The sequence below is a fragment of the Spermophilus citellus genome (genome assembly GCF_964194105.1).
Source record: "Spermophilus citellus genome assembly, chromosome: 10".
NCBI lineage: Eukaryota > Metazoa > Chordata > Mammalia > Rodentia > Sciuridae > Spermophilus > Spermophilus citellus.
The window spans coordinates 68762213-68789852 of record NC_138197.1 but is presented as its reverse complement, the minus strand read 5'-3'; the positions used below and the strand labels follow the sequence as shown (position 1 = coordinate 68789852).

At 41.7% G+C, this 27640-nt stretch overlaps 2 protein-coding genes across 7 annotated transcripts; one reads left to right on the top strand and one right to left on the bottom strand.

Annotated features, from left to right (window-relative positions):
- The first annotated feature begins 3041 nt into the window (after positions 1-3041).
- On the top strand, positions 3042-7197 carry FKBP11 (FKBP prolyl isomerase 11). 4 transcript variants are annotated; one of them, XM_081310108.1, is made up of 6 exons: positions 3042-3780; positions 3942-4007; positions 4396-4483; positions 4781-4814; positions 5150-5220; positions 6830-7197. In XM_081310108.1, exons 1-6 carry the CDS (start codon positions 3643-3645, stop codon positions 7045-7047), a joined length of 615 nt encoding a protein of 204 aa, XP_081166234.1. In that variant the 5' UTR covers positions 3042-3642; the 3' UTR covers positions 7048-7197. The 4 variants fall into 4 exon arrangements, with proteins under 4 accessions (XP_081166234.1, XP_081166236.1, XP_081166235.1 ...); XM_081310109.1 differs by having other exon boundaries at positions 3649-3780; positions 3931-4007; XM_081310110.1 differs by lacking the exon at positions 4396-4483 and having other exon boundaries at positions 3639-3780; positions 3931-4007.
- A 326-nt stretch (positions 7198-7523) lies between these two features.
- Positions 7524-18582, bottom strand: DRC2 (dynein regulatory complex subunit 2). Of its 3 annotated transcripts, XM_081310097.1 has the most exons (8): positions 18075-18582; positions 17353-17520; positions 10746-10915; positions 10036-10174; positions 8867-9064; positions 8449-8667; positions 7931-8083; positions 7524-7846 (listed from the first exon to the last, which is right to left on the bottom strand). In XM_081310097.1, the coding sequence occupies exons 1-8, from the start codon at positions 18204-18206 to the stop codon at positions 7535-7537; spliced, it is 1491 nt and encodes a 496-aa protein (XP_081166223.1). In that variant the 5' UTR covers positions 18207-18582; the 3' UTR covers positions 7524-7534. The 3 variants fall into 3 exon arrangements, with proteins under 3 accessions (XP_081166223.1, XP_081166224.1, XP_081166225.1); XM_081310098.1 differs by lacking the exon at positions 8449-8667; XM_081310099.1 differs by lacking the exons at positions 10036-10174; positions 10746-10915.
- Positions 18583-27640: the final 9058 nt, after the last annotated feature.

Genomic DNA, 27640 nt, shown 5'->3' with positions numbered 1-27640 from the left:
TGGCTGTTGGGGGATATGAGACTGGAGGAGAGGGGCATGCACAAATAGCTGCAACCCAAGGGAAAATATAAAAATGTCCCTAAGTATATGCCTGAAGTTCAAAAATAGGGAAAGTCACTGTTAACTAAGAGAATCAGAGCTTCACTGAGGAGATACTTGAATTTAACCTGGAGGAAATTTGACAGGTAAAGAGAAGAGCATGAACTAGGACATAGAGATGGAAACACATGGTATAGGTTCCTCTGATGGCCAGATCACAGTCCAGAAGCAGGAAGAGGTTTTGGTCCAGTTCATAAACATTTGTATGTCAGACACAAGCAATGAGGATATAGAAAAGAGAAACGTGAGGTTCTGTTTCTAAAAGGCTTTCAGTTTAATAGGCTAAAAGACCAGTTGAGAAAAGTAAATAAGTGCTAGATTACAAAAGCTTTTAATTGGCATGTCAAGGAGTCAGAATTTTATTCACTGGGCGGTGTGGAGTCATGGTAGGTTTTTGGTGGGCAACTGACATGACAAACTAAATAGTAAAAATGTACAGAATGTCTCAAGTAGGAGAGGTTGGGAATGAGGTTTATTCCTCTTTTAAATAAAGTATTTTTTAAAATCTCAATTTAAAGATGTTTGATGGTTTGGGGATGTGATTCAATAGTAGAGTATTTAACCTAGCATGGGGGAGACCCTGGGTTCAATCTCCAGTGATCCCTAAGGGATGGTTGGAGGAAGGCATCTGATGGTAGGCAATCCAGGGGCTGATGTGGTGGCTCTTCAGTTTTAGACATAGCTTTCATCCTTATGATCACCTCATGGTCTAATATAGCTACACCAGAGCATAATTAATCTTATCTATCTTCCAGGTAGCAGAAGGAAGGAAGGCAAGACCTTGTGGGGAGGGAGAGGACCACAATGATACATTTCCTAGCTAACTCCCTTTGAAGAACTTTCTTGGAAGTCCAAGACAATACTTACTTTCTTTTCTTTTTCTTTTTTTGGTACTGGGCCAAGACAGTACTTTCAACACTTCTGTTTCTTATTAGACATAAACTAGGTGACCAATAAGTCCTCTAGGTTTTTTTTTTTTGTTGTTGTTGTTGTTGTTGGTTGGTTGGTTGGTTGTTTTTGCAGTGCAGGGGTTTGAGTCCAGGGGCACTAAGCTACATCTCTAGCACTTTACTTTTTTGGTAAGAGGGATTGAACTCAGATGCACTAAACCACCAAGCCACATCCCCAGCCCTTTTTTGTATTTTATTTAGAGACAGGGTCTCCCTGAGTTCCTTAACACTTCACTTTTACTGAAGCTGGCTTTGAACTTGCAATCCTGCCTCAGCCTCCTAGGCCACTGGGATTATAGGCGTGTGCCTCCTTGCCTGGCCTCTTTTTATTTTTTGAGACAGGGACTTACTACTAAGTTGTCTAGGCTGGCTTTGAATTTGTGATCCTCTTGCTTCAGCCTCCCTAGTACCTGGGATTATAGGTGTTCCCCACTATGTCTGTGACCATATGCAGCTTTAAGGGAGACATAGAAATATAGTTTTATGGGGATATATTCAGTATTTAGAATTTTGCGATATAATTTGCATAAAGTGAGATTCCCAGATTGTAAACATAGAGTTTAAGATTTGACAAGTGCTTGCATCCAACTCATGTCCCTCTCACTTTATGGAGCATTCATCACTCCAGAAATTCCCTCCTGCTGGTGTGTGTGCGTGTTTTCTTTAACAATCCCATAGAGTGGCTGGGGCTGGGGGGGATGCGCAGAAAAAATGAGGTCTTAATGGGAATGAAAAAGAGAGCTGGAGAGACTGGAGGGAGAAGCCAAAGGAGACTGGTTGAATGTAGATGAAGAATAATCAGAGAATGCTGAGCCCCCAGCAAAAAGAGGAGATTGGGAGAATAAGACCAGGTTGTTGCAGGTGGGATGGAAGGAGGAAGAATGAGTACTTGTTGGGTGTGTTGAGTCTGAAGTGCTGGCAAAACATCCAGGTGGAGATGCCTAGTAGGTAGTTGTGTCTAGGGCTTGCAAGGGCAATCAAAGCTCAGTTGCACCAAATACCAGAGAGATGATGCTAAAGACAACAGGCCAAGAAATGGCCCCAGAGTTTGGCAAATGTGAGCTCCCTGATAGCCTTTGAGCGAGCAGAATCCAGGTGCCAAAGGCTGAATAAATTATGCAAATGGTACTGGTAGGATTGGCTGAAATCATTTGAAACCCTCTTTAAAGACTGAAATTCTTGCATAAACAAAAGGTTTGTATGTGCTGCTCTTTTAAAAAGGTTGTTCACTATGAAGTCAAACAACAACAAGTGCTGGCGAGGATGTGGAGAAAAGGGTACACTTGTACATTGCTGGTGGGACTGCAAATTGGTGCGGCCAATTTGGAGAGCAGTTTGGAGATTCCTGGGAAAGATGGGAATGGAACCACCACTTGACCCTGCTATTGCCCTTCTCGGACTATTCCCTGAAGACCTTAAAAGAGCATGCTACAGGGATACTGCCACATCAATGTTCATAGCAGCACAATTCACAATAGCTAGACTGTGGAACCAACCCAGATGCCCTTCAATAGATGAATGGATAAAAAAAATGTGGCATCTATACACAATGGAGTACTATGCAGCAATAAAAAATGACAAAATCATAGAATTTGCAGGGAAATGGATGGCACTAGAGCAGATTATGCTTAGTGAAGCTAGCCAATCCCTAAAAAACAAATACCAAATGTCTTCTTTGATACAATGAGAGCAACTATGAACAGAGCAGGGAGGAAGAGCAGGAAGAAAAGATTAACATTAAACAGAGACATGAGATGGGAGGGAAAGGGAGAGAAAAGGGAAATTGCATGGAAATGAAGGGAGACCCTCATTGCTATACAAAATTACATATAAGAGGTTGTGAGGGGAATGGGAAAATAAACAAGGAGAGAAATGAATTACAGTAGATGGGGTAGAGAGAGAAATGGGAGGGGAGGGGAGGGGGGATAGTAGGGGATAGGAAAGGTAGCAGAATACAACAATTACTAATAGGGCATTATGTAAAATTGTGGATGTGTAACCGATGTGATTCTGCAATCTGCATTTGGGGTAAAATTGGGGGTTCATAACCCACTTGAATCTAATGTATGAAATATGATATGTCAAGAGCTTTGTAATGTTGTGAACAACCAATAAAAAAAATAAAAAAATAAAAAGATTGTTAATGAAAGCAGAAAAATGGTAATGCCAGAGGAAAAGATCAGGAATTCATCCCATTCTTACAGGAAATTAGTTCCTTGTGCTTTCCAGTTAGCTTTCCAAGAGCAAAAGGATAGGACAGTGCTCTGCTCCAGAGAGTGGAGCTGAAGATGGGAGAGGGATGCCACCTTTGACAACTGTTGGTGTGGCAGCAATTCCTCCTGTGGGACAGAACGGCTAACGGACAGATGGGTCAGAATGCGAACTCCCTATCTCAGAGAGTAGGGAGGGCTCCCTGCGGCCTCCTCCCTCCAGGAGGTGGGGACAAGGTGGAGCAAGGATTGCAAGAGGAGGAGCTCGCTCATCACCATAAGCCCGGTAGCGTCCAGTCTCGCCTGGGCGCCGAGGAAAAGATCTCCTAATCGCCACTGGAGTAGCCTGTCCTGGTGCCCCAGTGCCCTGCCCCCATCCAGTCATGACCCTGCGCCCCTTATTCCTGCCCCTCCATCTCCTGCTGCTGCTGCTGCTGCTGCTGCTCAGTGGGACGGTGTGCCGGGCTGAGGCTGGGTTCGAAACCGAAAGTCCCGTCCGGACCCTTCAAGTGGAGACTTTGGTGAGGAGATGGGCCAGAACCTGTGGGAGAACTCCAGGATCTAAACGAACCTGGGAGTAGGGAAGAGAGGAAGTGCGGGAACTGAGTTGGATGGTGCTGGGTCTAGGGGAGAGAACTAGATCTTTGGAGGAGCTTCCGTGACCCTTGTAGTCCGATCGTAGGTGGAGCCCCCCGAACCGTGTGCGGAACCCGCTGCTTTTGGAGACACGCTCCACATACATTACACGGTGAGGGGCACAAGGGGTTGAGGCGGGGCCTAGGAGGGGCGGGGCATTGCTGAAACACGTCAGCTTTGGCTTGGACACGTGGCAAGCGGTTTGGAAGGAAAAATTTAGGCTCCGGGGTCGTAGAGCACGTGGCGGGGGGAGGGGCGCCCCTCTTTCCTGCCTATTTCCCCTTGGTGCTTTTCCTCCAATTCCTCCTTGGCACTGAGAAACGTAGGGTGGAGAGGTCTCTAGTAAGTGCCAGCCCTTTGGGACTTCCTGTTCCTTTTTGCCCTGGAGGGATAAACTACAGCAGTAAGGGGGTTGCCGCCACCTTGCGGTCCAGGTGTGTGTGTTGCCCGCCTCCTTAGGAAGCACTAGGTATGTGCTCTTGACGCTCTCTCCCAACCAGGGTACCTTGATAGATGGACGCATTATTGACACCTCTCTGACCAGAGATCCTCTGGTTATAGAACTTGGCCAAAAGCAGGTGATTCCAGGTATGTGACCTGTGCCTCTCATTTCACCTCTTCCCAACCTATGCCCTTACTTGGCTCATCAACCCCCAAGTTGCCCAGGAAAGGCCTCTTGGAATAAGACCCCCAGGGCTCTTCCAGTTACTTCCTAAGATTTAAGCCCCACTTCTAATACTTCTCTTGCCCCATACCCCATTGGAAACCAGGAATTTGAGAAGTGGGGAAGACTCAATTGAGAGTTAAGTGTGAACCTCTGATCTTTCTCTTGGGTGATTTGGTAAATGTGAGTTGCTTCCAGTAAGTTATGTCTTCTTCCTCAAGGTCTGGAGCAGAGCCTTCTAGACATGTGTGTAGGGTGAGTATCTGGGAAGAGGGTATAGGAGGGTGGGTATCCCCTTTCCCTGGGTAGAGGTTTTCTCTGCCATCCTGCTCCTGCAGGAGTCAGTAGAATGTGGGATAAAGGACTGTGGCTTCACATTGGACAGGTCCACGCCTTCTGAGGGCATCTAAAACCGGTGCCCCTCTGGTTTTGTTGGAGGAGTTGGGGTTGTGGGGAGATGGACACTTTTGCTATTAGGCACGCAGGTGGGAAAGTTCATGTTTTGGGTATAAATATACAAGGGGTTTTGCTGACTGAAGGTACTGGCCCACCTTCCCACCTCTGGCTGTGACTTACATTCCTTCCCTCAGAGAGAAGCGAAGGGCAATCATCCCTTCTCACTTGGCCTATGGAAAACGGGGATTTCCACCATCTGTCCCAGGTAATCTGACTAGGTCTTTCTTTCAGGCCATCAAAAAACCAGTCCCTACAAGGAATTAATTTTTTTTTTTTTTTTTGTCTGGAGCTTGAGAAGGTCCAGATCAGGTTTGCTGAAAGGGACAGGAGTGGCTGGGGCCTCCTTCTGCAGAGCCACTTTTTTTTTTTTTTTCTGCTCAGGTCACCAATAGAGACTACAAACATCACCTGTTAAGGCCACCTCTGGCAGCTGGCATATTTTTAGGGAAGAGATACCTGCTTGACCTACATGGGTCTGCTGCTTGTATTACTACTCTCAGAATAGTCAAGGAACTCAAAAAAAGCAATCTTTAAAAGCCAAGTCTACCCCATAACTTGGAAAACTCTTATAAATCATTGTTGTATCTATTTTTAAAAAAATTTTAGTTATGTATGGACTTAATGCATTTATTTGTTTTTATGTGGTGCTAGGATTGAACCCAGTGCCTCACACTCAGCTACAACTGAGTTGAAGCTCCCATTGAGCCACAACTACACCCCTATTATATCTGTTTTTAAAGGGCTGATACTGGACAGATTTCCCAAGACACATATCTTTTGCTTTTGGTTATAACAAATGTTCTATTAGCTAAAATGTGTTTTATTCCACAGAGCATTGAGAACATAATTCCTATCCTAGTCCCAGCTAGAGGAAGGTCTGGAAAGAGGGTAGGGGGACTAGAGAGAAACTATTTTAGCCAATGTTCTATTACTTCCCAATTCACAGTACTGCTTATTTGCTTCTTTGTATACCTCTTCCTTCCCATTCACTCCTCTTCCACCTGCCCCTATTTGTTTGTTTATGGTACTGGGGACTGAATCCAGGGCCACTCTATCACTGGGCTATACCCATACCCCCAGCCTTTTTTATTTTTTGAGACAGGGTCTCATTAAGTTGCCCAGGCTGGCCCTAACTTGTGATCCTCCTGCCTCAGCTTCTTGTGTACAGGTGTGCACTACCACACCTAGTTAAACTATTGTTTTTCTTTCTTTCTTTTCTTTTGTAAGTTTTCTTTCTTTTCTTCTTCTTCTTTTTTTCTTTTTTTTTTTTTAGTTGTTGATGGACCTTTATTTATATGTGGTGCTGATAACCAAACCCAGTGCCTCACACATGCTAGGCAAGCGCTCTACCACTGAGCTGTAGCCCCAGCCCCAAACTACTGTTTTTCTAATAATCACATTGAATGTGCTCATTGGTTGGTGGAATTTTAAAGTTGTCTACTTTAAATCCAGTTAATTTCAGCTCTGCAATGATTCTGTCCATATGGCTCTTTGGAAAATGGGTATAGGTAGTATAGAGGGTTCTTTTATAAATGGAGAACAGCGTATATATTTCATATTCATAATTTTCCTGTGCTGTCAAAGACCTCACTGAATCCAAGCCATACATATAGTTGGGGTCAGTATGACTATTACTAGACTCTGCTTATAACCCTCCTCTGCCTTTGTCTAAGGGAACTCAAACCCACATTTAAGTCTTGCCAGCTTCATAGTTGGCTTTGCTATAGCCAGCCCTTCCTGTTTTCATTCATATTCAAAGCCCCAGATAAAATGCACAAGAGATTCTAATCCTCCCCTCCCCTCTGCCTCTCCAGCGGATGCAGTGTTGCAGTATGACGTGGAGCTGATTGCACTGATCCGAGCCAACTACTGGCAAAAGCTGGTGAAGGGCATTTTGCCTCTGGTAGGCATGGCCATGGTGCCAGGCCTCCTGTGTCTCATTGGGTTTCACCTATACAAAAAGGCCAACACACCCAAAGTCTCCAAAAAGAAGCTCAAGGAAGAAAAACGAAACAAGAGTAAAAAGAAATAAATGATAGTACTTTTAAAGAGCTTTGTATTCTTCACCTGATACTTTCTGAAGCTGCTTTTTGTAAGTGGGAAAGAGGTGAAGGGCTGAGAAAAAAAGGCATTCTGGAGTTGGATCTTGCCTGGCAAGGGGGTGGTGGTTGGAAGCCTTAGGTCACCACTTCCCCTGACCACCTCTTGCTGTCCTAATATACCCCAAAGATCTGCCCATAGGATCTGCCCACTTATCCTCTAGGTCCTTAAGGTATTGGTATGGGCTCCCATGGTGCCACAACACCAAAGGGCTGTGCTTCACTGCGTCATTGCCTTCCTATTTTCTCTGCTCCCCAGGATGGCAGTATTCCTAGTGTCTTCAAAGTGAACTGCTCTGTCCAAGACAGCAAAAATATAAGGAGTTCATAAACTCCATGGAAGTTTTTAATAGCAAAGCACTTGGGTCTCAAAAAAAATTTTTTTTTCTTTGAAGTTGGAAAGACGTGTACTCCCTTGGATCACAGGGTGTGGGAGATGATGTGGGCTGCTTCAATGATAGTAGTTGGAGGTGGTTTGTCACCTGACTGGGCAGTAGATGTGGACAAGGGTTGGGATAAGTTGCTTTGATGGTTGACTATGAAGAGTGGGTTGAACTTGCTCAACACTTCGTCACTCACGGAGATGCCATCCAAGTACTGCTTGAGCATCTCCCGAAGCTTCCCATTAATTTCCAACAGCTGGGCTCGTCTGTGTTGGAGGCTCAGTTGCTCCAGTTTCACCTTGTTGTACCTTTTCCAGAAATTCTCCATCCCTACGTAGTCAGCCATCACCTGGTAATTGAGTTAGAGAGGGAAAGTGTGCTTCAGGACCCAGTAGCAATGCTATCCCAAAGCCTATCCTCTCCCAGCCCTTACCTTCACAAGTTCCATAGTAAGCTCTTCGGGATTTTGTTCCTCATTCTCCTCCTGTATATTAGCTGTCAATACTGATGAATAAAAAGGCAGCACTTTCTCTTCCTCTGTTTCATATTTTCTACATATTTCAGCAAGTTTAAGGATCTTTTCACCCTGTTGGAAGCAGGAACAGACTTCATTAGGAAAGGGCTAAAAGGGAAATAGTGGAGTTAGTTCCCTGCATGAAACAGCTCCAGCGGAACTTCTTATTAAAATGAGAGACAACAGTAATAAATACATCTAACACCTAGTGCTTACCATGTGCCAAGCACTGGTCTAAGTATTTCATATTTTTATTAAATTAAGCTGTTATTATTTAATTTAAAATGTATGAGGGGAGGAGAGAGAATAATGAAGATATTTCTAGTGTTCACTTAAGCTTAGGAAGCACGAGGAAACCCTCCTCTACTTCTCCTAAGTTCCTTTCACCTTAAGCAGTTTATTTGCCTTTGTTCTGACTGTCCTCTCCCCTTTATTACCTTATCAACGATCTTTTTCAAGGCCTTGAGGGTGGCATTACTTTCCAGGGTGAGCTTGACTAAGTTCTCCTGGGATACCTCTCGGGCCTGCATCCTTTGAGCCTTAAGTTTTCGCAGTTGTATAAGGACCAACTCCTTGTCATTACGGATATACTGGTTCTGATCTTCACTCTCACGACTATGCAGCATGATTTTGCCTTTTGAAATAGTTATGGCCTCCTGGACAGACAGAATAGACAGAGGAAACACTTGACCAGAGGAGGGTCTTTATTGACCAGGAAAAGGGCAGCCTGGGAACTGAAATCAGAGTATATCATCTTTTCTCACCCAGTGGAGTAATGAGACCCAGTGGGAACTGGAGAAAGGGGAAAGGGGAATAATGGAGTAGTGTAAGCAGCATTTTTGATGGTGATACTACCTGTAGTTTCTGTATTTTTTTCATTTGTGCTTCAATTTCTTTGGAGCTCTTCTCGTCCTTCACCTTTAGGGTTTCAAAGGCAATTTTCCGGTCCTCTGTGGCATCAGTGTAATTCTTGAGTGCTTCTTGGAACCTTCTCCACAGATCTTCTACTACATTCTCTAGTTGTATTCGTAGAAAGTGCTTCTCTTCTAAATTCTAGGAAGTTCCCCCCCAAATACCCAATGTTTAAAATTATGCTACTAATGCCCTTTATTTCCACCAGAACCCTCATGTTTTGAACTGTTAATAGTATTAATCAGTGCAGCAATCACCAATCAAAATGCCCATAAAGACCAGGAAGATAATATAAGAAAGTATTGTGGGCTGAGTGGGTCCTGTAGTGAACTTGAGCTCCTACAACTCCACATGAATGCTGCCATTTGGATACATGACCCAATGTTGCCACTAGATCTTTAAATTTTTCAAGGGAAGTCGAAAATTTAGATTTTTATGTGAAATATTTTCAATTTCTAAATATAGAAAATGTATTCAAAGTTTTTATAAAACATTGACATAACATGCCTCTAATCCCAGCAACTTGGGAGGCTGAGGCAGGAGGATTTTAAGTTCCATGCTAACCTCAGCAACTTAGCAAGACCCTGTCTCAATAAAAAGAGTTGGGGATATAACTCAGTGGTAAAGTGCTCCTGATTTCAATTCCCAGTACCAAAATAAAAATAAAAGCAAAAAAAAAAATAACAAAAAGAACCCTATATCTAAACCTAGGTCTGTGGAGTAGTTAAGTTTATAATCTCCAATATGGTAAAAAACATTTTGGGCTAAGTGGCAGGAGACCTACATTAATTCTTCTGGCTCTACCACAAATCAGAAGCGTGAGTCTGGCGGGTCATTTATTTATTTGGACCTTAGTATCTTCATCTGTAGTTCAGAGGAAGCCAGATGATCTCCTTGTTGCTTTTTAAGCTCCAAAATGCATTCCCTTGATATTTTAGAATGATCTTCCTTCCTGACCAGTTTTACAAAATTACAAAAATCAGTTGAAACAACTACAGTGGCACACCCTTTTATTGACTGTTGGTTACAGGGCTCTCTTCTATCTGTAGTAGCTTGAACAGTTTTTCTCTTACTTCTCTCCCAGTTCCTGTCCCTTTAATCCCCTTCTATACCTTGTTTTTGAGATCATCCCACATGCTTTGGAACTCCAACTTGCTTTCATACTCAGAATCTATATAGTTCTGCTCCATGGCCATGAAGACATCTTGTAGATAGTGAATCTCTTTCTCATGTTGGTCAATAATTGTCTTCCTGTAGGAGACAAGATACTGTCCTTGCTGCAATGGATACAGCATATGGACCAATAATGACAATTTAAAGCAGTAGTAATAAAACTGTATGAATGGTACAAACTCTTTGATACTAACAGAGAACAGAGAGGGGGTGGGCTCTACATTTTTATGGCCAGAGAGAATAAGATTATTTTATTTTGATTTTTGAATAAGTAATACATTAATACAAATATAAATATAAGTGAAGTCTCCCTCCCAAATCTGTCTGCTGTGAGATGGGTAGGATTCTGATATTTGAAAGTGGATGGTAAGGGCATTTTGATGCCAGGGGGTGGTGTACGTGTGTGTGTGTGTGTGTGTGTGTGTGTGTGTGTAGGGATATGGGGGGTGGGGAAGGGGTAAAGGAAAGCAAAGGCTGTAAGGTGAACCTGAATTTGTTTAGAACAAACTCAGAATGTTCTCTGTTGTGGGTCATGTCATAATAAAAGTGGAATGCTTCCAGGTACTGGCCACCTGCTTACAAGCAGCTCCTTCACACAGAACAGTCACTCCCCTGGATTCAGACCCCTGTCTTCTCTTGGGGCCCATACCTTTCTGTCTCAAACTCCTTGGTTAGGACCTCCAGCTCATTGTTGTAACTTTCCTCCAGGAGGTGGAGCCGGCGCCTCTGCAGGGCCAAGAGCTGGTCAATATTGTGTAAGTGGCTGCGTAGGGCATGGGCATACTGCTCCTCAGCTTCTGATAGGTCCTTAGCTAAAGACTGGACAGGAAAACAGAGTTACCATTCTGGTCAGCATGGGCATACTGCTCCTCAGCTTCTGATAGGTCCTTAGCTAAAGACTGGACAGGAAAAACAGTTACCATTCTGGTCAAATGGCATCTGTGTGAGAAAATAAAAATGTATTCAGCTGGCTAGCTGGATGACATGATGGCATTTTTTTTCCTCAGTTTCTAATGCCAAGACTTTGGCTTTGTAAGTACTGGTTCACTCACTTTTTTTTTTTTTTTTTATGGTACCAGGAATTGAACCCAGGGCAATTTAACCACCAAACCACATCCCCAGCCCCTTTTTTTTATGTTTTATTTTGAGTCTGTGTCTTGCTAAGTTGCTTAGGGCCTACGTTGCTGAGGCTGGCTTTGAATGCACTATGTTCCTGCCTCAGCCTCCCGAGCCACTGGGATTATAGGTGTGTACCACCATGCCTGGCACCTACTCACTCTTGAGTGTAAAGCAAGGATGATGTCAGGGAATCCCCAATATCCTATGGACAACAAATATTTACAATGATGGGGCCACCACTACATGGAATCAGGGTTTTTGGATAAATGACCACTTTGAAGTTTTATGCAGAAAATAAGTTGATCCTAGGGTATCTTATCACAAAAGATCATTAAGAAGCTATCAACAACCAATATAGTCATGTCATAAGGACTCAGGAACCATTATGAAATATATATAGTAGATTATATTTTGCAAACATAAGCACAGCAGTATCTCCCATCTGATAATTTCCTGTAACATGATCTTGCCAATCCATTTCTGTAATATGACCTTGCCATCAAAAAGTAGACTCTTTTTCCATCATCTTGAATTTGGGAAGACTCTGTGACTCCCTGGATCAATAGAATATGGTGGAAGTGACCCTGTGCCAGTTCCAAGCATAGCCCCTTATGTGTTCTGGCAACTTCTGCTTCCTGCCCTTTGGGATGCTCCCTCTAAGAACCTAGCTGTCGTGCTGTGAGAAGCCCAATTTACACAGGGGTCACAGGAAAGCATAGTGAACAACCTAGTTGAACTCCTCTGACAGCCAGAATCAAGAGCCAGCCATCTAGGACATTTAGCCATCAGGCCTAGTTGAATACAGCCCCAGCTGACATCTGACTGAAAACTAACCTTGCTTGAGAAGAATCACCCTGAGCTCAGTCTACCTAACAGAATCATGAGAGATAATAATAAATTGTTTTAAGCCACTACTTTAGGGGTGGCTTGTTATATAACAATAGATAACTGGAATGCTTCCACTGACAAAAAATAAAAAGGGATGAGGATAGTTTGAGCATCAATAAAGATAAGAACAGCATTGGGGATAAGGTTGTGTCTTAGTGGTAGAGTACTTGCCTAGCAAGTGTGAGGCCCCGGGTTCAATTCTCAGCACCACATAAAAATAAATAGAGGTATCCATCTACAACTAAAAACAAAACAAAACAGCAGCATTGGATTGAAAAACATCAAATATATTTGATTTTGAGTTCATAAAGATACTCTGTTTTTTAAAAAAGTCAGTTATCACTGAAGATGTCAGACAAACCATTCTTTAAAAAACTAGTAAGCAAAAGGAAGAGAAAATGTCAGGTATGGTGGTGTACAACTCTAATTCTAGCTACTCAGGAGGCTGAGGCAGGAGGACTGCAAGTTCTAGGACAGCTTGGGGAACTTACTGAGACCCTGTTTTATTTATTTTTTAGTTATTGGCAGACACAACATCTTTGTTTTTTTTTTTTTTGTATGTGGTGCTGAGGATCGAACCCGGGCCGCACGCATGCCAGGCGAGCGCACTACCACTTGAACCACATCCCCAGCCCGAGACCCTGTTTTAAAATAAAAATGAATAAATGAAAAGGGCTGAGGTTGTACCTCAATGGTAGAGTTTGCCTAGTATGTGCAAGGCCCTGGGTTTAAGCGTTTATCCTGACTTTTCCTATATAAACTATACCTCTAGTAATTGCGAATAGTAATTGAAGACAAGTATTTATTTTTTCTTAAATTTTTCTTTTAGTTGTAGATGGACACAATGTCTTTATTTTTATGGTGCTGAGGATCGAATGCAGGGCCTCACGCATGTGAGGCAATCACTGAGCTACAACCCTAGCCCGAAGAGAAGTATTTCTTTATAGACATATTCAAACTAATAAATGAAAAAGGAACAATACTATTTTAGAAAATCAGCATTTTGTAATTACCAATGAATTATGGATCACAGTAGTTGCAACCCTCACTGAAAGGTAACTAGACATTATACACTTTCTGATGGAAGAACACATCTTTAAGCTTCTATATCCAGCTGCCAAAATACAGGAAATAGGACAGTATAACATGTTAAACTTCAATAAAGGAGCTAGGGATGTGCTCAGTGGTAGAGCACTTGCTTAGCATGCTCAAGGCCTTAGGTTTTTATCCCCAGCACCATACACACAAAAAATAAAAAATTATAATACAGAATAATATGTAATTATAAAAAATAAGAAGCTTTTTTTTAAAGAGAGTGAGAGGGGGGAGAGAGAGAGAGAGAAAATTTTTAATATTTATTTTTTAGTTCTCGGTGGACACAACATCTTTGTTGGTATGTGGTGCTGAGGATCGAACCCGGGCCGCACGCATGCCAGGCGAGCGCGCTACCGCTTGAGCCACATCCCCAGCCCAAAAATATGAAGCTTTTTATGGGTGACCATGAAACAATCGCCAAGATATATTGTTAAGTGAAAAAAAACAAGGTGCAGAACAATATGTAATATTCTCATTTATATGAAAAAACTTATGCATGAAACTAGAATTATTGGGAGGGGCACTGGGTGGCTGAAAGGCACTATAGAACTTTTCTTTATATAACCATTTTAATCTTTCAAATTTGGAATATGATGAATGTGTAATCTTCAAAAAAGTAAAGCAAATTAAATCATATTCATATAATCCATGCACTTTGAATATACTCACTATAAACTATTACAGCCTCTATACAGAGCTAGCTTTTACCTTCTATGTTTAGAATGAAAAAATATGTGAAATAGGTTCTGATAACAAAAGATTTCTTGCTCACTTAACAAATGTTCACTACACCCCTACTATGTACCAGAATTGTGCTAGACGAGGAGGATTCAGAGAGGAAAAGATATGCTCAGTGTTCCCTCGGAACTCACAGTCTAGTAGGGAAAGTGTAAAATAAGGAGAAAATCACAATATGACATGGGAATTGCCATGAAATTGATGGTTTATTACATGACAATGGGATATAAAGGACCAAGTGCCTACATTTGACTAAGAGCACTGAGGAAGGTGTCACTGAAGAGATGTCATTTGCATCAACCCTTGAAAGAAGAATAAAATTTTTTCAAGAAACCTGGGGAGGTGGAGAAAGAGAATTCCAGAGAGAGGAGCAGCAGTTATGAAGACACAGGTAAGAATCAAAACTGGCTATATGAAAGATACAGGCAGGGGACAGATCATTAAGGGCCATGATGTTCTTACCATGGAGTTTGGATTTTTTTTCCTGTAGATGAGGTGAGCCACTAAGAAGATTTAAGAAGTGGAATAACAGGATTAGATTTTTGCTTCAGGAAGATAATCCTGGTAATTGTGTAGAGAATCATCTGAAGGCAGTTGAGCATGAAGCTGGAAGATAGGAAACTTCTGCAGTAGTCCAGATGAGAGATGGTGTTTAGGTCTGAACTACAGCAGGACAGTGGAGAAGGACAGCAGGGCGTAGCTTTGAAAAATACTTAAAACCGGAGATTTATAGGAGGTCATAGATGGAGATAAATTAGGATGATTCCCAGGTTTATGGGCAAGGTGATTTGGTGAATCCAATCATCCTAATAGAAAGTATAAAGACAGATTGTGGAGAATGGAGAATGAGGGTGTTAGGGGAAGGGAAACTAATGAGTTCAGTTGTGAGTATAGTGCAATAGCCAGAAATAGATATCTTGAAGTTTGAATATAAGAATTTGGAACTCAAAGAGAAAAACCCAGGCTGGTATTACAGACCTGGGAGGCATCAAGAGCTAAGTGGTATTTGAAGCCAGGGTAATGAGTCACATTGTCTAAGCCCTAGACAACTGGTTAAAGGGTGAGATGACCAGGCTCAGGGATCTAAGGAATGTTAAAAGTTCAGAAGATGGCGAGAGGAAGATGAATTCACAAAGAGGACTGGATATATGTGTCCCAAGAGGCAGGAGAAATGCCAGAATGGTGTCATGGAAGCCAAAAGAAAATTTTAAGATGTAGGTCATGAACAAGAGTGTCAATGCCATGGAAAGGTCAGATTAGAGGAGAAGTAATGATGAAAAGTAGCCAGGATTCTGGACTGGTGACTTTTATCAGAATAATTTCCTAGAAAAAGGTGGATATTGTGGGATGCAGGGTAAATGGGAAATGAATAAGTAGAGGCCGGTAGTGAGGATCACTAACATTTGCATATTGTATATTTAACATGCGCAATCTTGATTATTCAGGAATTACCCTGAAAATGCTTAATATTAGCAGTGTGTGATTGACCTAAGGCAAGGACTGCAATCATAAGCTACAAAGTTATTTGTAAGAAGAAGCTAATTGGTTCATGGGTAACTTGGCCAACTGCTCAACATTCCTTAATCATAATAATAATAATAACCACTCCTTAATGAATACCACTGGTTCTTTTTTCATCAATTATTTGATAACTTCCAATATGTTCCTGGGAAAATCCATTTTAAAAGCCATTAAGTATAAACTGGCAGAGTGAAAAACATCTAGTGTATTTTTTTCTGCAAATTTGAAGATTCTTACTAAGTATCTCTGACAGTTGCCCAGGTCTGCTGGAATTTTTTCCCCAGGGGTAGGCTATGAACAAAAAACATGTTTTCTAGAGGGGGGGAATACCTTTTTGATAGTGTATATTTGCTGTTACTGTGGAGTTTTTGTTTTTGAAATGGAAACAACCAACAAATCAGTAAATAGAGGTAGGATGTAAAAAGCTGGGTAAAAGAAGAAGCTGGGCATGGTGGGCACACCTATAATCCCTGCTACTTGGGAGGCTGAGGCACAAGGATCACAAATTCAAGGCTAGCCTTGGCAACCCAGCAAGACCTTGTCTCAAAATAAAAAAAATATAAATGGCTGTGGATATAGCTTAATGATAGAATGCCCTTGGTTCAATCCCCAGTACTGTAAAATAAGAGAAAAGGAAGGAAAGATAAAGCAAAAATTCCTTGAAAATAGGGAGGAATCAAGAACTTAAGAACCTCTCAAGATGGGGAAAGAGGGAAAAAGTGCTGGGGAATGATATTGGTCAAATTATATTATTTTGTGAATTGTGTGCATGTACAAATATGTAACAACCAATCCCATAAGTATGTTACAACTATAATGCACCAATAAAAAATGTGGTAGTGGGGAGAACCTCCCAGGAGCATAAGCATGGATGATTGAATTGCTTAGTAATCCAGAAATTTTCTTACCTATGGAGATCTTCCCAACCTTTTTCAAGGTTATATCAAAGAGGCCAAACAATCTGGTTGAATGAAGCACTGGAGTAGGAGTTAAGAAACCCATGTTGTACTCTCCTAGCTCTCTCACTGACTAGCTATGTGGTCTTGGGCAAGTCAGTTCCTTTCTCTGACACTGTAATAAAGGTGTGGGACTAAGTTCAATTCACTGGGTGATATATATATATATATATATATATATATATATATATATATATATATATATACTGTGCCTTGAAACTCTAATATTATAGCTGGGATTGGTGGCACATGCCTGTAATTCCAACAATTTGGAAGGCTGAAACAGGAGGATCACAAGTTCAAGGAGGCATCCTCAGCAACTTAATGAGATCCTGTCTCAAGAAATAAAAAGGGTTGGGTATGTAGCCCAGTGTTAAAGCACCCATGAGTTCAATCCTTAGTAACAAAACCAAACCAAACAACCCTCTAGTATTACATAGTTCTGATTTGGGGCAGTAGATGACCAAGGAGAATGGCTCCCTTCAAGGAAAAAAGAGGAATGAATGACAGCTCAATACTCTATTTTTCATCTCAGGAAAAACAATTATTGCCAAAAGCCTGCCTTTAACAATAGTCTGTGTCTTGTGAGGGCTTTAAGATTGATTAATTCCCTAGGTCCATTCTATTAAGAACCAAGGAATGGGCTGGGGATGTGGCTCAAGCGGTAGCGCACTCACCTGGCATGTGTGCGGCCCGGGTTCGATCCTCAGCACCACGTACAAACAAAGATGTTGTGTCCGGCGATAATTAAAAAATAAATATTAAAATTCTCTCTCTCAAGATGTTGTGTCCGGCGATAATTAAAAAATAAATATTAAAATTCTCTCTCTCTCTCTCTCTCTCTCTCTCTCTCTCTCTCTCTCTCTCTCCCTCCCTCTTTAAAAAAAAAAAAGAATCAAGGAAGCCATACTCAACTGTTTCTTTGGAAAGAGTGCCTACCTTGATGACACTGTCCTTGCAGTCCACCACTCGTTCAAATGTTTGACTGAGGATTTCAATGTCTTTATGAAGTTCTTTAGTCTTGACTTCCCGAAGGACAGTTCTCCACTGTGTGTTAATCTTATTAAGGTTAAGAGCACTGTTTTGTTCCTCCTTGGCCAGCTTGTCCTGTGTGAAGGAATGAATAAACACCTCTAGGAGACTAAGGCCCATTGCCCTGACACAGTATGATGAACAAGATCACTGTAGTTTGTCACCTGACACCTTATCCACTGTTTTCTAAGGGATCATACTCAGGGGGTTCCTGTTTTTGTTTTCGGAGGGCCCAAAGTAAGTCAGGAATAGCCTGATGGCATCGTAGGGAGAGCAAGAGTAAGTCAAGGGGAGGCATTCAAGCATCAGAGCAGGATGATTATAATGACCTATCTCCCGGGAGAATATCAGAATTCAAAATAGCTAAATTCGGATAGCCAGCACCATCTACTTAGTTCTGGGGCTCAGTTGAGACTGCCAACTATTCCACCTGCCCTCCTTTAGGCTTCCAGAGTACTCCCCACTTCCCGAACAGTGTTGCCTTAAATCTAAGTATATTTGGATTTCAGGGTTTCCGGAGGAGGGGAGGAGGGAAAGAAAATGAGTTGCCGCGGTGACAGGAGCCAGGCGACAGGGCCAGTGCAGGGGGTGGCGGGGGTTGGGCAGGACATAATGCAGAAGTCCATCACCTTCAAGAACTGGCTGAGGAGCCTCTCTTTCTTCTTGGCCATTTCCTCCTCTGCCAGCAACTTCTGCTGATACAGAAGCAGCTGCTCCTCTTCCGACAGAGGTGTCTTGGCCTTTTTCCCTCTCTTAAGCATGCTTAGGCCGAGGATTGGATCCAAACAAGGAGCTGCGGCTGGCCTCGGCCCACGTTAGGGTAGAAGGAAAACACTCCCTAGAAAGACACCTTCTGGAACTGCCCCAGGAACTAAGATAGCGGGATCTTAGCTCTCAGTCTTCAGACAAGAGAACCCCAGCGGTCTGTGATCGCCGCCTTTCCAGGGGAAATTAATGCGTCTTGTTTCCTAGCAACGAAGATCTCGTTAAGACAGCCCAGTGAGGGCTGGGGATGTGGCTCAAGCGGTAGCGCGCTCGCCTGGCATGCTTGCGGCCTGGGTTCGATCCTCAGCACCACAAACCAACAAAGATGTTGTGTCCACCGAGAACTAAAAAATAATAAATATTAAAAAAATTCTCTCTCTCTCTCCTCTTTCACTCTCTCTTAAAAAAAAAAAAAAAAAGACAGCCCAGTGAGAGGCTGGGAGAAGAGCCCTGTCTTGGAGCGCCCCCTACCAGCTGGAGGACCGCAGTCAGTTTTTGTGAGAGTTCCTTCACCCCTTCAAAAACCTCAGTCTCCACAGTGTGCTTTATATTTTTAAGTTTCTATTTATTTTTTTTCCTCCACAGAGAACTTTTTGTTTGTTTAGAATGGCCATAATAAAGAAGATAGTAACAAGTGTTGGAGGGAATGAGGAGAAACAGTTTGGCAGTTTTTCAGAATCTAAGACATAAGGGTTAGGGTTTGGGATGTAACTCATTAGTAGAGCAAACACAGGGCTTGGGTTTGAATCCCGGAGCAGCAAAAAATAAATAAATAGATAAAATAAAAAATGACCCCCAAAAAGGCAAATGTTAAACAAAACCCATGTAAATTTATGATGTGATCCAGCAATTTCACTCTTGGAACTTTTCCTAAGAGAAAAATGTGTGCACACAAAGACTTGCACAGGGGTGTTCTCAACTATACCACTCACACAGGACCAATTGAAAAAATTGGAAACAACCTAACTGTCCATCAATATGTGAATGGGTAGACAAAATATGCTATGTCCATGTATTGGAACATTATTCAGAAATAAAAAGGAACAGAGGTGGATACATGCTATAATGTGGACAAACCTCAAAAACATCACATATTATATCATTTAATTTATTTTAGTTTTATTTTTTTGAGACAGGGCCACCCCTTGTTGACCATGCTGGCTTCAAACTCACAGTCCTCCTGCCTCAGCCTCCTGAATAGCTGGGATTACAGGCATGTACCACTGCATCCCCCTGTATCATACCATTTATATGAAATTTCAGAAAAAGCTAGACTGTAAAGACAGAAAGTAGATGACTATTGAAATCCTAACCCCTAATAGGATGGTATTAGGAGGTGGGGACTTTGTGCTGTAATAAGCTTTAGATAGTATCATGAAGATAAGTTCCCATAATGGGAAGTATCCTTAGAAGGAAAAGAGACTACAAACTGTCTCTCTTGGTCTTGTGAAGATTCCAAGCTGGGTGTGGTGGTGCACAACTATAATCCCAGAAACGGGATTGAGGCAGGAGGATCAAAAGTTTCAGACAAGCCTGGGAAATTTAGCAAGACCCTATTTCAAGATAAAATTAAAAGGGCTGGAGATGTAGCTCAGTGGTAGAGTGCCTATAAGTCAATTCCCAGTACTGAGGTTAAAAAAAAAAGACACTAGAAGACTGCCTTTTGCACACTGAGAAGAGGGCCCTCATCAGACACCAGATCTGTCAGGGCATTAATCTTGGATTTCTCAGCCTCCAAAACTGAGAAAGAAATAGTTTTTGTTTAAGTCACCCAGTGTATGATATTCTGTATGGTGGCTTGAACTAAAATAATCATCGTTGCCTGGAAGAGGGGAAGGGAAGATTAATAGTAAGTGTGCATAAGGGATCATATTAGGATGATGGAAACGTTCTAAAACTTGAGTCAAGTTGAATGACTTGATAAATTTGGGTTAAAAAGTCATTGAACAGTATACTTGAAATGAGTAGATTTTATATCAGATATGCAAAATGTGCCTCAAAGTTGTTTTAAATGTGAAATATAATGCTCATATTAGGGTTCCCCAGATAAACCAAACCAATGTGTGTGTGTGTGTGTGTGTGTGTGTGTGTGTGTGTGTGTGTGTGTTTACAAGGATTTGATTCGTGTGATTTTGGAGACTGAGACATCTGCAGTTGGCAAACTGGATGCTTAGGAAAACTTCAATTTGAAAGTCACCAGCTCAAGATTCAGAAGAGCCTATGTCTCAGAAAAGACCAGTTCAAACAGACAGGAAGAGTTCACTCTCACTGAGCCTTTCTGGTATATAGGTCTTCAAGGACTGGATGAGGCCCATCCACATTATGAGGACTGTTTTACTCCATCTATGGATTCAAATGTTAATCTCATCTAGAATTAACCTCACAAAGACACCCAGAATAGTATTTGAACAAATGTCCAGTACTCCATCACTCAATTAAGTTGACATAAAAAACAGCCCTTGTCAACTTTGTCCCCAAATGAATCTCCTTAAACCATACTTAATCTCCAAATAAGATAATAACAAGGTCATAATTGTTCCTAACATGATACAACTATCCTATATATAATCAAAAACACCCTAACTCCTTACACAGAAGGGGTTAAACTCCTTGAGTGATGTTTATTCTTCTTGATATCCCATAATTCAAATATTATGATGTAGGGCTAGGGATGTGGCTCAAGCGGTAGTGCGCTTGTCTGGTATGTGTGCGGCCCAGGTTCGATCCTCAGCACCACATACAAACAAAGATATCCGTGGATAACTAAAAAGTAAATATTAAAAAAAAAAGATAGAGATGGTTTTAAAAAAACAAATATTATGATATAAAGTTAGTAATACTTAAATATTGGATATCAAGTTGATAATCTTATGTTACATGATAAGTGAATAAAAGAAGAAAAATCTAAAGATAATTGCCTATTATATATACACACAAATATATTCATAATAAAACAAGACAAAAATACTCACACTGGTTCCAGTCCTCAGATTTATAACTGGTCACATCGTGGTACCTGATATTTGGAACTACCTTTTCCCATTACCGTTCTGTATTCCTTTTGTCTTCAGTAAGCATCTCAGCAGATCATAGTTCTTTACCTGAAGGGGTGACCCAAACCTTCTTTCCTGAAGCACTGGGCCATTAATAGTCCTGCCTGCATTGTTCATTTCCATTGACCTTAGTCACAGGGTTTGCTAAAAGATGACCTAAGGGATCTCCTGCATCCCAGACTACTCTTCCTTTCCCTCAATTGTGTAGTAATATTCCAGTTTCTCCTTGGTAGTCAGGATCAATCATCCTTGACAACACCATAATTCCCTTCTTAGTCTGTTGATTCCAAGTCAAGAGGTGTCCAAAGTGACCAGGCATCAATCTCAACTGAGAGTTCTGTGGAAACATTGTGTCTTCTGGTAGAAGCATTCCTCTTCAGGGAACTAAGATCTCTAGGCCAGCAAAACATGAGATCAGGGGAACAGGATATAAAACTTTTACTAATGGGTTACAATAGTGAGTGGTGCCACTCCCATGACTCCCAAGCTTATTCACAACATTCATATAGCCTTTGTGGGTATCTTGCCTCAGTCCTGTATGTTACAGTACCTAGTTGGCACTATAACAGAGTCTTCAAAAGGCCATTCTATTGTTTTATCAAATCAGCTGCTTCAGATTGGTGAGAAACATGATAAGACCAGTTAATTTCACAAGAATTAGCCCATTGCCATACTTCATTTGCAGGGAAGTGAATTCCTTGATCAAAAGCGATATGGTGTGAAATAGCATGACGGTGGACAAGACGTCCTGAAAGTCACGGATGATAGTTTTGTCAGAAGCATTGTGTTCAGGGAAGGCAAATCTGGATTTGCTCTTTCCCTTGTTTATTTGCCATTTGGACATCCTCTTTTTGTGGTGTATCTATTCAAACTTCTTGACTATTTTTATATTAGGTTATATGTCTTTTATTGAATTGTAATAGTTCATTTTATTACCTGGAGGAAAGTCCTCTATCAGTATGTGTTCCAAATCACTTCTTCCAGTCAATGGTTTACCTTTTCATTTAAAAAAAATTAATAAAAATGTTAATTCACATACCATAATATTTAACCTTTTCTTTTTCATGTGTGTGTGTGTGTGTGTGTGTGTGTGTGTGTGTGTTTTGAGATACTGGGAATTGAACTCAGGGTTTCATGATTGCCAAACAAGTGTGTAACCATTGAGCTACACCTCAGTTCCCTCCTTTTTATACTGATAAGAACTCTTTTCCTATCCTAAGGTCATGAGGGTAGGTTTTTACCTTATTTTCTAGAGACTTTATTGTTCTGCCTTTTACATTTGTATCTATAATTCACCTGGAGTTGCCGCAGTCTGGCTGGGCACAAAATAACCGAGCCACCACAAAACCCTTGTAGATTCCAACAGCAACTCTTTATTCCTGAACTCTCACCGGCACTATACACACACATTCTGGGAAAATTACACTCCCTCCCCCAGGCTCTGCATACCAATACTTTCAGAACCCCTCGAGAACTCCACGGGAACTCAAGGAGCGGGCACCTGAGGCAGCAGGATATGCCCTATTCCCAGCGGGATCCACCCTAAACCTGGAGCCACCCTAATCCCTGAGCAGGGTCACCTTTCAACCAAAAATGCCATGCATCATTCTTACTTGGCTATGGCTCTCAGCATGGAGTATGGGAGACCAACCTCGAATGTGACTGAATTAACTCCCCTGCTGGGCGATGTAGCATCAGGCACCCATGCTGCTAGACTGCCCCTCTCTTCTAGGGTTCGAGTGACTGTGCCTTCCTACAGCCCCATGGGTGGAGCTATGCTCACCTGTTCTTTGTAATATAACCCCTTGCCCTGTTTAGGATAGAATCTTCCATGGAAGTGCCTTGTGTGTGTCCCCTTCTCTTACTGTGCCCTTGGGTGTGGCCTACCTAGATGTCAGTCTACCTGCTGACAGTGGACATCATGAAGATAGACTCAGCCCCCTGAAACCTGACTCCTTGCCTCATTTGAATAGCTTCTCCTCAATAAAAAGGGTCAGCATGTGCTCTTGCTCTCTCTCTTCCTGTGGACCTTTAAGGTCAGAGGAGCCATCACAGTGACCCCAAACAAAAAGGTATTTGTGTCTCTTGTGTGGTTATTTTGTGCAGCCCAGTTAGCCCAGTTTACCTGGAGTGACCCCTGAGACTTTTGGTCATGAACAGAAACCCGGCACTGGAGTTTATGTTTGATGTTGTGATTTTAAATATTCCTTTGGGGTATTTCCTCACTGCTTTGCATTGTTTTCCTTTGTCATAAACCAAGCGTCCAATAGCCCGGCACAGTGGTGCATGCCTGTAATCCCAGAGGCTTGGGAGGCTGAAGCAGGAGGATAGTGAGTTCAAAACCAGCCTCAGCAATTTAGTGAGACCCTCTCTCTAAATTAAAAATAAAAAATAAAAAGGGCTAGGGATGTGGCTCAGGGGTTAAGTGCCCCTGGATTCAATCCCTGTACCAAAAAATAAATAAATAAAATATCCATATATGCGTGGGTTTGTGTTTGGGTTCTTTATTCTATTCCATTGACCTTGTTTATCTTTGTACCAATATAACACTGTCTTAATTATCATAGATTTATTATAAGTGTTAATATATACTAGACCAAGAACTTAACATTTGTTCTTCTTGGAGAGCATCTTAGTGATTCTTTTTTTTTTAAAAATAGTTGTATATGGAGAGAATGCCTTTATTTTATTTGTTTATTCATATATGGTGCTAAGGATTGAACCCAGTGTCTCATGCATGCTAGGCAAGCGCTCTGCCACTGAGCTACAGCCCAGCCTGCATCTTAGTTATTCTTGACCTTTGAGTTTCCATGTATATTCATAAATCAGTTTGTTAGTTTTCAAGCCATTGGGATTTTATAGGGGATTGCAGTGAATCTCTTAGATGAGTTTGAAGAGAACTATCACTTTTATAAGGAGTCTTCTAATTCATGAACATGATATATCTATTAATTTAGGTTATTCTTTGTCTTAATATTTTTATATAGTATTTCTGTTAAAGATCTTTTTGTTTTATTTTATTTTTGGCAGTTCTGGATATCAAACTCAGTGCCTCATGCCTGCTATGCAAGTACCCTACCACTGAGTTACATCCCAGCCTGCTAGAGGTCTTAAATATATTTTGTTAGAATTATTCTTAGGTATTTGATAATTCTATTCCAGCATAAATGGCACCTTTTCAAACCTTTTTTGTTGCTAACATGTAAGAATGAAATGAACTTTTTGAAAATTGATCTTGTATTTCTGCAGTGTTTCTTTATTATTATTATTATTATTATTATTATTTATATGTATTTTTTGATGCTGGAGAATGAATCCAGGGCCTTGTTCATGCTAAGCAGGCACTCTACCACTGAACTATACCCCCAGCCCAAATTCAGCAGTATTTCTAAACTAATTTCTTAATCCATGTACTTTATTTGTAGATTTTTCTAGATTTTCCATATCACAATTATATCATCTCTAAATATCGAGTTCATTACAATCTCTAGGACAATGTAAAACAATATTAAATAGACAATAATGGGCATTTTTTTTGCTTCCCCTTTACTCAAAGGGAAAGCTTTCAACATTCACTACTAAGTATGACATTTGCTTATAAGAATTCTTTTGGGGGAGGGGTACTGAAGATTGAACCCAAGGCCCTGTGTATGCTAGACAAGTGTTCTACCACTGAGCTATACCCCCAACCCAGAATTTTTGTGGGGGTAAGGTACTGGGGATTAAACCCAGTGGCCCTCTATGATTGAGCTATACCCCCAGTGCCTTTTACTTTATTTTGAGGTAGGGTCTTACTAAGTTGCTGAGGTTGGCCTTGAGTTTATAATCCTCTTGCCTCAGATGGGATTATAGAAGAGTACCACCACACATGTTTTGGAATTTTTAAAAATTATAGATTCAATTAAGAGTTTTTACTTTCATTATGGTCAAACCCAAATGCTCGGGCTGGGGATGTGGCTCAACTGGTAGCGCGCTTGCCTGGGGTGCGTGAGCCCCGGTTCGATCCTCAGCACCACATACCAACAAAGATGTTGTGTCCGCCGAGAACTAAAAAATAAATATTAAAAAAAAAAACCCAAATGCTCATACTTCAGGATTAGCTCTTCACAGAACTCTTGCTCCAGAAAATCAGTGTCATCAAACTGAAGTACTGACTGCTTGCAATATCATACTGGGCACAGAGGCACACAGCATGGAAATGAGTGGATAGGGCCCTGAATTCCGGTTCAACAAAGTCCTGTATTTTAGCACAAGGTCAGAACCAAGTTTTGAACAAACTTAAACTTGAATAATCTTCATCTGCAAAGTGAGGAGAATAAGCCCTTCCCTATTTTTTAGGATTGGAGCTTAACAAATTCAAAATTGTGTGTAAAAAGCACTTTGAGCTGGAAATGGTGGTGCAGCTTTGTAATCCCAGTGGTTTGGGAGGCTGAGGCAGGAGGACTGAACATTCAAGGCCAGCCTCAGTAACTTATCGAGACTCTGTATCAAAATAAAAAATAAAAAGCTGAGAAGGGAGGCTATATGATGGCTGTGGCTGTGGCTTAGTGGTAGAGCACTTGCCTACCAAGCATCGCATAAAAATAAATAAATAAAGACATTATGTCCATTTACAACTAAAAAATATTTTTAAAAAAAGCTAAGGAGGGGGGAATGTGGCTCAATGGTTGGTTCGTTAAATTCTTGGTACCAAAAAAAAAAAAAAAAAAAAAAGGCACTTTGAAAATTGTAACTAAACTAAGCTGGACATGATGGCACATCCCTGTTATTCCAGCTACCCGAGAGGCTGATCACAACTTCCATGCCAGCCTAGATAACTTAGCAAAACCCTGTTTCAAAAAATAAAAATAGCTTGGGATGTTGCTCAGTGGTAGAGCATCCCCTGGGTTCACTCCCCAATATCAGTAGAGAAAGAAAGAAAGAGAAAAAAGAATATTGTTTTTTAAAAAAGGCATTATTATTGAGAAGCTGGCAATTTAGCAGAGAAAATAATAAATATAGACACAGGTAGCATGTATAACCCCAGTCCTATTTTGTATTTTATTTAGAGACAGGGTCTCACTGAGTTGTGTAGCACCTTTTTGCTGAGGCTGGCTTTGAACTTGCGATCCTCCTGTCTCAGCCTCCCAAGCCACTTGGATTACAGGCGTACACCACTGTGCCAGGCTCAATAACCAAATTTTTGAGCGCTCATATTGTGCTAAGTACTGAGTTAAGTGTTATATTTGCATTACCTCATGGGATTCTTACAAAATCCTGTGAAGTAAGCGCTGCTATTATTTATATTTTAAAAATGAGAAAAGTGATACTTTTAGAGGGTTGACTCAAAATTATGTGGTTCCTGAGTGACAGTGCGGAAGTTGGTCAGTTTGGACTGACTGATGGCCCGTAAAAATACCGCATTTTTGTCTTGTCAAGGAAGCTGACCCGCTTAACAGGGTACAAGTTATTTAATAGCCTTTGTAAAGCAATCCACCCACCACTCTGACTTTCTGTGTCTTTCTCATTTCTGTGAACGTTCCCCTTTTGCCCTTTCTGTATCCTTCTGCACTTCCTCCCTGAAATCCAGATTCTTCTTATAGCTTCGCAAATCAGATCTGGGATGGATGCAGAGGCTCCTGTTTCCATGGTGATGTGGGGAGGCTGTTACGCCGCACCGCCAAGTGTAGGCGATGCAGAGAACTGGCTGAGTATCCAAAGGTGTCGGCAGTAGGGGTTCAGGGAAAATAAATCGATGAGAAAGCCAAGTCTGGAAGACTGGACCTCTCTGGAGCTCCAGAAGAGTCTCCAGCCACTTTACACCCCCTGCCTCCCTAAGCTGCTAGCTTGAGAGTAGAGACCCGAGCCTTTGGAAGAAGCGAAAGGGCCTTCAAAGCCTCCCTTGAAATATTTTAAGACAAAGCCAAATTGCCAAAGGAAAGACTGCCCAGCGGGGGACCGCCTCCTCCCGGCCCTCTGCTTCGCCTCCCTTTTCCGGCTCTGACCTCGGTTCTTGAGTCACCTGGCTCTCGGCCAGGTGCTGAAGGGGAGCAGGCAGCCGGCAGGGGGCAGAGTCTCCTTCATTAAAGCTTCTGCAGGACTTCCTCCCTGTTCGCGTGCTACCCCCTTGCTTTCACAAGGATTATTTTCAGCTGACAGGCTGCAAAAGCGCAGTAGGTGGAATTCGGGCGGGAGATGGATTCTGGAAGGGTCTGAGAGCCACCGAAGCGTTGGTTTTAAGCTGTGGGCTGCACTGAGGGAGTAATAGGGCCACAGGGTCAGAGGCTGAAGCAAGCAGCACTTTAACTTTTTCTGGCAGATTTCTTGAGATTATTCTTGATCCATGGAAAACATCAAAAAACACCTTAACCCTGAGGGGGAGGCTTATTTATTCATTC

What these genes read in the sequence shown, in the direction of transcription:
- FKBP11 (XM_081310108.1), top strand. Translation starts at nt 3,643, where the DNA reads ATGACCCTGCGCCCCTTATTCCTGCCCCTCCATCTCCTGCTGCTGCTG. An exon ending in CCCTTCAAGTGGAGACTTTG is followed by an intron (nt 3,781 to 3,941) that starts GTGAGGAGATGG and finishes GTCCGATCGTAG; the next exon opens with GTGGAGCCCCCCGAACCGTG. An exon ending in ATTTCCACCATCTGTCCCAG is followed by an intron (nt 5,221 to 6,829) that starts GTAATCTGACTA and finishes CTGCCTCTCCAG; the next exon opens with CGGATGCAGTGTTGCAGTAT.
- DRC2 (XM_081310097.1), bottom strand. Translation starts at nt 18,206, where the DNA reads ATGCTTAAGAGAGGGAAAAAGGCCAAGACACCTCTGTCGGAAGAGGAG. An exon ending in AAGGAGTTTGAGACAGAAAG is followed by an intron (nt 10,175 to 10,745) that starts GTATGGGCCCCA and finishes TGTCTCCTACAG; the next exon opens with GAAGACAATTATTGACCAAC. An exon ending in TGAAAAAGATCGTTGATAAG is followed by an intron (nt 8,084 to 8,448) that starts GTAATAAAGGGG and finishes TGCTTCCAACAG; the next exon opens with GGTGAAAAGATCCTTAAACT.